General features: G+C 38.1%; 1 protein-coding gene across 1 annotated transcript in view; it reads left to right on the forward strand.

Moving 5' to 3' along the window:
* The window catches only part of cog3 (component of oligomeric golgi complex 3), a 20296-nt gene extending 10782 nt beyond the window's left edge, over positions 1 to 9514 (forward strand). The window contains exons 13-23 of the mRNA XM_015044670.1: positions 2727 to 2887; positions 3493 to 3601; positions 3691 to 3809; positions 3949 to 4038; positions 4871 to 4991; positions 5281 to 5369; positions 5520 to 5654; positions 6005 to 6080; positions 6222 to 6349; positions 8577 to 8675; positions 8843 to 9514. Coding sequence (XP_014900156.1) covers positions 2727 to 2887; positions 3493 to 3601; positions 3691 to 3809; positions 3949 to 4038; positions 4871 to 4991; positions 5281 to 5369; positions 5520 to 5654; positions 6005 to 6080; positions 6222 to 6349; positions 8577 to 8675; positions 8843 to 8872 — 1157 coding nt within the window. The 3' untranslated portion in view covers positions 8873 to 9514. The remainder of the gene's footprint in view (positions 1 to 2726; positions 2888 to 3492; positions 3602 to 3690; positions 3810 to 3948; positions 4039 to 4870; positions 4992 to 5280; positions 5370 to 5519; positions 5655 to 6004; positions 6081 to 6221; positions 6350 to 8576; positions 8676 to 8842) is intronic.
* Positions 9515 to 9524: the final 10 nt, after the last annotated feature.

The raw sequence follows: 9524 nt of genomic DNA on the forward strand, positions 1-9524 counted from the left end.
TTTAAAAATGGTGCTTTTGGTTTGTGTGTTTGCCCGGGAAATTAATTAAATTTTTCGGGAAAAAGTGGTTTTTTTTTTTTTTTTTTTTTTTTTTTTTTAAGACCTTCCTGAAAAAAATTGCAAGTTTTGTATTATTTTCATTTCACAATGACATAATACTTTGTATCAGTCTGTTGCGTGAAACTCCAGATAAGATCCACTGAAACATGGCTATGAAGTTATAGCTGCTCACTGGGGTACGGAAGCTTTAATATGAAAACTGAGACATAATTTACTTAAATAATTTACATCTGCCTCATTTTCACTAAACAATATTGCTGCTGGTGCACCCTCTAACTCTGAGCCTGGAAGCAAAATAATTTTTACACAGACGCTGAACTAAACTCAAAGAAGAGAACCAAGGGCTCATTTAGTTTCATCCCTAAGAGATATTAGTCTAAGCAAAGGCTTCCCCCATTAAAAGCCATTAAGGCACTATAGATTGAAAAAAAAGAGACCGCTGTATGACTGTTTAAGCCACTTCAACGTCTTTGTTGTAGCTTCCTGCCAGAGTGGCGTGCATTTAACCTAAAATATGTAACTACACTTTGCTGAGGATAAAGACTGTAATACCCGATTGCTCATTTCATATTCCACATTTGCTCTGCACAACACTTTGCTCAAATAAAACACCTTTGTGGAAGAGGAATCTAAAATGTAAGTGAGTGTAGATTTATCAGGTTTTCTCATGCTGCTGTCACAATTACCAGTATTCCGCCCGCAGCTATTTTCTCAGTTTTCAAAGCTCTGTGAGTGTGTGTGTTGACACGGTTTAATGGTTGCACCCACATCTTTAAAATTGTCCCTATTTTTGTGTGTGTGTGTGTGTGTGTGTGTGTGTGTTGCGGCAAATTCAGTAAAAGCGACTGTTTTTCAACATTTACCGCATTGTGAAGCACTTAAAGTTCTGGGAGGAACATGCTTTAGAAAGGATATTTGTTTGTCTCTTTGATTTCCATAAAAAATATTTGCATTTATACTAGAGCAGAATATAATTTTAGTGCACAACACTATAAAACATCCAGCTGTTTGCAAGTAGATTACTGGCTACATCTACTACGATCATTGTTAGCCTAAGCAGTTGCAATTATATTATAAACACCTTAATTCAATACAAACATTGATTAGGCTGCAGGCCAGACATACTACTGTCAGAAAAGTCTTAGTTTAACCTGTACAGGAAAAAAAAAAAATTAGAGGGGCATGAATGTTTACTGCTGCTGAGAACAAACTTACCAGAGACAAGGGAACAGTTAAACATTGGTCAACTAAAATATTTAGTAGGTACAGTCTTGATAGGATTGCACTGAATACCCTACAAAATGCCCAGAGAAGTAAAAACATATTTGATAAAGGAAAAAAAAAAAAAAAACTTTCGTAATGCTCTTGCAAGTCTAAAGACTCTTGTGGGGAGTCTTTAGAGTCTAAACTGATCTAAACTGTTTCAAAAAATACAGTTTAGCCTCTTTTTTTTTTTCTTTAGAAACAACCTCAGGACAGACTACCATAATATATTCAAATGAACCAAGACTGTGGGATTTGTTAGAGATGGCTGGTTACACTGAGCCATGTTCTGCTGGAGGTTCTTCCTGTTAAATGGTTTTCTTTTTTCCTTCTGGTTTTATGTGCTGACAGACTCCTCACATTTTAAAGACAGAAGTTGTTTAGTCTATGATTAACTGTATAACAGTCATAGTTTCAATGTTATAAGTGACTCCTAACATAAGACTTTGTGCTGCAACAATAGGAACTGGGTGGAGTTTTAGCTTGTTGGAGCCCAAGGGTTCAATTAATGTTGTTACAGTTCAACTAAATAGGAAATTGTTATGGAGAAGCTTAAAGGCAGGGAGCAGCTGAACATCACTAATGACGAGTGATGTACAGAGTAGACAGAAGTCTGAACTACACATTCACAATGACACAGCAGTCAACAAGCTTTTACCTTTGAGGGTAAATGTCACAGCTTTGGTTCTTCATGAAGAGATTAACATTTATCCCGAAAGGTTCTAAAATCACATCTTTAATTCACTATTTGGCTGAGCTCTGTTTAACTGTGCCACCAGGAGCTGATCTTAGTTCAGTTTGGTCATGTTAAAAACGGTATAAAATTGACAGCTCTCTTAAAGGTTAATGCCACTCATAAATCTTTCTTTCTCATCATTTGTCTAGGCAGAAAACTTCGATTTGCATCACAGTCTACTGAATTTGATTGTTTTGCTCAACACTCAGATTAAATTGTACTGTATGTAATTGGATCAAAATCTGAACATATTATTGGAGTGTATTTGAATAATCCGAACTGAACACCAGCCGGCTGGATTCTCTATGATTGAATATAATGTTTGTTTTAAGTTCCTAGGCATCATGTGTATCGAAGAAATGGCAGTAAACCGAATTGACTCTGAAGATGAGCTTTAGAATTAAATTATTATATCATATTAGTGTCGTATTGGGAATTTAAACAGCTTTTATAACAGCTACTTGTTGGAGAGAAACATTGCAGCGTTTTATTTTACGTTTGTTAGTGAATGATTACATTTTGGCATAATCTTTGGTCTGGTGATGTGTTACGTTTACATCTTGATGCTTTAATGCGAAACGGAGCTGGCCTGCAACTTTTAAAATGTACATATAAATTTGTTGTGGTTTTGCTGCCGGCTAAACTGACCCCATGTTCTGTCTTGTAGCTGCTCAGCTGGGCGCCTTTGATGCCGTGGTGAAGCAGATGCTGGAGGACGTTCAGGAGAGGCTGGTCTACAGGACTCACATTTACATCCAGACTGATATCACAGGTTACAACCCAGCTCCAGGTGATCTGGCTTATCCTGAAAAACTGGAAATGATGGAGGTGAGTCTTGTTTTCTGAAATGGGACAGCCTTTATTTATTTATTTATTTTAAACGTCTTGCCCTTAGGCCGTATTGGAGGCAAACATAATTCATAAATGCTGTGGTCCATTTCATTTCTTTTTGATGAATAGAAATCATTTTAGCATTTATGGAAGCAGTTTTATGAAACTCTGAAATGAGTTGGGCTGCAAAGCATTTTCCCCTTCTTGCCTCTGTAGTATTGTGATGTCTGTGTGGTTTATTCTCTGTCGTTTTATTTCTCTCAGATGCATTTCATTTTATGTCAGTTTTCATGAAGAAAAACTGACATCAAGATGAAGAAAAAGAAGGAAAAAGAATTCTAACTCCAACTTCTGTTTGTAGTTACTTTTTCCTTAAAACTCTTAACCCCTTATTTAGGTTGGGAAACCTCAGGAGTGAATATCTTCACATTTCACGCGAAAAACGTTAGATTTTGTCTTTGACTGCTAAAACTTACATGGATTCGATTGCAGACGTTTACTTTGGTTAGCTTTTAAAAGCCGTTACTGACTTCTTTCCAGAACTGTATTTTCTTGTGCTCGCTGTATCGACTCTTGTCTTTTGCTCTTCTCGTCAACAACAGAGAATTGCCCAGAGCTTGAAGGAGGAACAGATGAAGCAGATGTCACAAGAGTCTGTGTTTTCTGATGTTCAGCTTGAAGACGCCGATAGAAGAAGAAACAGCAATGCAGGTCTGTTTCTTCAGGTTGTGATATTATTTTCCCAATACTGACTGCTATAATTTACCTGATGTTGTCTTCTCATTTTTGCACCAAAACAGGCAATGTGGAACCCTCCCGACTTCAGACATCTGTGTCTCCCGCGGATCTGCACGGCATGTGGTACCCCACTGTCAGGCGAACCCTGGTTTGTTTGTCCAAGCTCTACAGATGCATTGATGTAAGACTTCCATGTTTATGGGAAACTAATTTAAAGTGCTGCAGGATTTGTAGTGTTTACTTTTAGTTGTTTTTTTTTTTTTTTCCATTTCATCTACTTGTTTTTTTTTAACACCAAGTCTTTGTATTTTTTTTTCTAGAGAGCAGTATTTCAGGGTTTATCTCAAGAAGCCTTATCTGCCTGCATCCAGTCGCTGCTTAAAGCCTCTGATATCATCCTTAAAAACAAGGTTGGCATGTTCTGTTAAGTTTATTATGTGGTTATAGGTTTTTATAATAACATCAGCTGACGGAAAAAAAAAAAAACTTTTTCTTTCTGTGAACTTTGAAAGTTTGATGATGAATGTTTCACTCGTAGCGTAACCTTTAAAATCAGCTGCTTGTGAAATCATTGGCTTTAGCTACTGTATAGTAAAATCCTTTAGATTTAGTTATTTTATGTGATTTTATGTGGTGCTTTGGTAAATATATGTTTTATATCACTTTATTTAAATGCTTGTTTTATTGTTTTTTTTATATACATTTTTGTTTATTTTGATTTTACTTAAATGTTGCTATATTTTAGTTTGTTTACATTTTTGTTTTTGCTCATGTTTTTATTTTAGCTATTATTTTTTTATATAAAGGAAATTATTTATGTGTTTAATTTAATAATTTAGACGTTCTGAAGCTCCGCAGAGAATTCAGCAAACCCATCCTTTATTTATGGGCTTTTCTCACCTCCAAATTTGCTGTCAGTATCTAGTGCTCAGTGGCATTTCAAAATCTTCCACTTTAAATTAAAGCAGCAGCATTAATCTCAGGGGACATGTTCCCACCCAATATTGTTGATGTTCCTTTTTTTTTTTTTTTTTCACAAAAGCTTTACTTGCTGACTGAGCAACACGTGATTTTAACCCCCTTATTTGTTGCAGTGATATTCATATTCCGGCTACGGTTAATCACTAGCTAATGATCAGCCGTTTTGCTTATCATCCTGTCTTTTCGTATTCCTGTGTCTTTTTGTGTTCGTCGTAGTTCAGACAGTCAGCAGATGTATCACTGTGCTTTCCCTTCCTGCAGACTCAAATAGACGGGCAACTTTTTCTGATCAAGCACCTGCTGATATTGCGTGAACAGATTGCCCCATTTCACACTGATTTTGCCATCAAGGAAATCTCACTGGACCTGAAAAAAACGCGAGGTAAGATAATTAAAGGCAGAGGGGAACGTTGGTGTTCAGCTCCATAAAGCCAGTCATTACATTTTCACGCTCATTAAGCAACTTGTGCCTATCACATGCACCGGTGGCAGCAATTAATGCGGAAATTGTAATCCAGCAACATAACGTACATTAACCGATGCCTCTCAGGGCAAGAGTGGCTCCTCCTATCGCACTCATCTCCGTCAACTGGCTTGTTACATTTCCCGGCACTAGATGGCACTCTAATTCTGCACCAACTCAGATTTAATCTCTCTTGCTTTGTTCTAAGATGCTGCCTTCAAAATCCTGAACCCCAAGGCTGTTCCTAAATTCTTCCGACTCAATAGTCACAATGCCATACTTGAATTCCTGTTGGAGGTAGAGTAATTTTTTTTTCTTTCTTTTTTTATGTCTCCCTTCACCTTTCATACTAAACATACTATTCATTTTATGTGCTTTGATAGCACCCCGCCTAAGGGAGCTCCTGCTTGATAGCACTAAATCCTTTTTTTTTCTATGACCCCCCAGGGAACACCAGAGATAAAAGAGCACTACATTGACTCAAAGAAGGATGTGGACCGACACCTGAAGTTCAGCTGTGAGCAGTTTATCCAGCAGCAGACTCAGATCTTTGTGGGGAACCTTGAGGAGTTTCTCACCAAGGTAACAGTTAGAGCGAAGGCAGACTTAGCCTCAGGCTAAAACAGCTCATTTCGACCTTCATTTTTTTTTTTCCGGCTTTTGATTTATTTATTTATTTTTTGTAATCATTTGTTTATTCACTTGCCACATAAGGTCTTAATACCTAAGTGAAAAGCTTCTAAAGAATGTTTCTGCTGTTGTCAAGGTTTTCTAATTCAGCTAAGTGTGAAATAATGCCTTTTCTAAAATATGTCTTTTGTTTAAATTGGGGTGTTTTATTTATTCCCCCCCCTTTATTTCCAAACAAAAACAGATGAGTTAACAGCTCTGCTATTTGTCAAGCTGTAATGCTTTGTTGTGGCTCTGCTCAGGTTTCAGCTCTGAAAACGATGGCCGTCCAAGGTGGTCCCACCTACAGCCTGTCTCAGCAACCTTGGGCTCAGCCAGGTAAGATTTGTCTCAGGAAAACACCATGAAGCAATTCATCAAGGCCCATATGGCAAATGCTAGAGGTTATGCCAGTGTTTTTCTTTGTCTTTTTTTTCAGCATATACATTTTTTTTTTCTTCCTCTCCCCTCTCTTTTCAGCAAAGATCAACGATATAGTGATGGCCACATACCGAGTGATGAAGAGCAAGCTGCCGAGCACTTTACAGAGCATGTCCTTGTACTTGGCCAACAGAGACACAGAGTTCATCCTTTTTAAGCCTGTTCGGGTGGGTGGCAGAAAAGCACAGGGTTGACATTTACTGGTTTCTTTTTAAGTCATTATAACGGCTTAAAAAAAGTTATTTGCTTCGTTTTTACTGTCCGGTTTTACCCTGCTGTCGCAGTGCAATTTTAATTTAAATTTCAGTTAGCTATATAAGATCATATTATTTACAGAGTGTCATCAGATGGCTGGAGTTACAATACTTCTCTCTGCGATTGTAGAGGACACTGTTATGGTTTTTATGCATTCATCGTGAGTCAATAGTTGATCCAATTACAGTTGGATGTACAAGTCAGAATTTTCTGTGGATTTTCTTAAATCCATGCAGTAAAAAATATACTTGCAGGCTATAATGTGCATACGCACAGAGCAATATTTAGCAAATGTCCTTTAGTTAATTGAAGATAAACCACAGGTGTTTTGTTGGCCAATCTGGGTCCTGGTTCAAATGTTTGGCCACACTTATTCAAAACAAGTTGGTTTCCAGAGATAGCCTTGGCGTTTAAACAAAATGCATTGAGGTTGGAGCCATTCTAGAGCATTAACGACAACACAGATCAGCCGTGTCGGTCATCTGCCAAGAAAAATGTGCCCCATTCTTTCCCATCAAACAGTCCACTTTGGCTCCATCTCGTCGCTTGTCAGCACCCAAGGCTATGAGGCAGAGCGCCCAGCGATCCTTTCTGAACCTGTTCTGTTCAGAAGCAGTGATGCTTCACATTGGACTATCCGAAGCTGGAGTCCAGTGATTTCTTTTATTTTTTTTCTGCAAGCACTTCAATGCAAAGCATATTAGGTGTGTTAAACGCACCACTTGATGCACATCAACTGATAAGATGCATCACTTTGCTCCCAAAATGCCTCCTTCTTTATCCTGCTTCATAGGCATCATTGAGCTAATACTTTCTATAATCAAAGGAAAGGAAAATCTATAAATCTTAAGATGGAACACCACTGTCACTGTTTATAGTGCATCATGTTTCACATCAGGATGAACTGATAAATGCTCACCATAAAAGATGCGTCTGGTCTGAAGTTAAACTCTTAAGCTTCACTGCAGTTTACACTTGCCCACATTGGCAAACTAAATGCCTGCTGCTGTAGTTTCAGACAAGAAAGGAGTATACTTGTTTCTACATGTAAGTCTGAAACAAGTATACTTGTTTCTTGTCTGAAGAAACAATTGTTGCAGAAATGGCAACAATTAAGTCAAGGAGGCCATGGCGGTGGCAGAATCATACTGTAGGGTAATATGAGGTTGGACACAACTGGATGTTCCAACAGGACAATGGTTCTTAACAGGAACATTGGTCTTTGAATAGAAGAAGCAAGCTAACATTAACCCTCTGGAAGCTCTTAACCTCAAAGTTATAGACTCTGCTTTGAAGTTAGGAACCTGTCAGGAATCCAGCTAATTTAAATGAACTCCACCAGATTTGATGAGAAACAAGGTCAAATGTGGGCTAGAAGCTTGATGATTGCTATAAAACGTGTGGTTTCTCTACACCTTCCTCAAGGGCATTTATTCAAATATTTGTAATGATGTATTTTTATAGTTAAGCTCGTATGAGTAATTTTGACGCACGGTCTCTGCGGGTTATATAAAATCGAGTATAAATTCAGTCGTGGGCACCCTTAGTAGACAAGTCTTTATGCCGAGTCTATAAAAATATTATTTAAGGTGGTGGGGGGGGGGGGAAGAACTGTTTAAATGTATCATTAAGAGCACACAAATTAATATGACATTAATTCTGAGTGTTTTTGAAGCATTTACTGGCACTATATATAATTCTGTTGTTGTGCAAATCTTTCTGTCATGTAAACAAACCTCTTATAATGTTAGGTCTTATTCGTGTTCTTATTCATCCATTCAATCGTGGAAATTAGCTGCTGAGATAAGAGGACCGTTGTTGAATTTTTGGAGAGACGGCGACAGCAGCTCTTTGTTTGCCGTCGACTCTCAGGATAAGTGTTTTTGTTTTAATGTGGCACGGAGATGGAGCCTCTCGCCAAAAATTTTGTCAGTGTGATTGAACTCTAATAGAGAAATATTTGTGCTGCCTGTGTACTGTTCATCAAGGTGCCAGGTGAGGCTGAATGAGAGAAACAAAATTCACTGGTTGACATGGAAACAGGGATAGTAAGGGGACAGAGGCCAGATGGAAATGTGGTTTAATTTCCCTCCAGCACTCGGTAATAGGATGTTTTTTTTTTTTTTTTTTTCCCCAAAAAAAAACATCCAGCAGGTTTTCCAAAGACTGCACACTTTGCTTCAGGAGGAATACAGTGGAGAAGACCTTCAAATCATTGCATGTCCATCTATGGAGCAGGTACAGCTCTGTGGGATTAACACAGCCTTTAGGGGTTTTAGATATTTTAAATAATGATGCTCCAGCTTCTGAAAGTGCTTCAAGCCAACTTCAGGAAAGATACATTTAATAAAGTGCATCAGCTCAGGCCCAGCGAGTGCTCATCACTTTCCACGGCTTTATTTCAGATTAACCTGCTGCTGTCTGTGAATAAGTAATGTTCGGTGAATCGATGCACCCTCTCGATGGCGGCGTGAAGCCGGCGCTTCAGTAATGACCGGGAGGCTGAGGGGGCGGAATGACCAGAAAAGACCCTGCACCTGTGCTACCTGCTGGGACGGGAGTGCTGGATGGATGTTTAAAAAAAAAAAAAAAAAGTATCAAATGAAGGTTTGGGTACTCGTGTTGAGAAGGACTTTTCAAGATCAGCCTGTTGTGCAAAAAATTACAGGGGCTTAGGGTTACTCCTATTTAGAGTGGTGGGTTTATTATCACGGTTGCATCTCTTAATGTGGAACAGTTTTGGTGGTAATATAAAGATGGGGTATGGATTTAAAAATGAGGACATGACCGACTTATTAAAGTCAGTTACCAACTGATGGTCAGTAAGTCACGGTCATATGCCCAGTTCCCTTCTTTGGTTTGGAAGGAAAATGCTGCAAAAATATTTTAGTTCTTTATTTTACCATGCAAAAGTCTTTATACAACGCCTTGCATAAATATTAATACACGTTTAAACATTTTCACATTAGTCACATGGCATCTACTGACCTTCAAATATTTTGTTGATTGAGACAAGGAAGTGCATCACTGTGAAGTGGAGGGAAAAATTATACATACACAACTTGCATGTTTTTCTTAAAAAAAAAA

This window comes from Poecilia latipinna, unplaced genomic scaffold (assembly GCF_001443285.1).
Source record: "Poecilia latipinna isolate Pla-1442-1.1 unplaced genomic scaffold, P_latipinna-1.0 Scaffold37, whole genome shotgun sequence".
In the NCBI taxonomy this organism is placed as follows: Eukaryota; Metazoa; Chordata; class Actinopteri; order Cyprinodontiformes; family Poeciliidae; genus Poecilia; species Poecilia latipinna.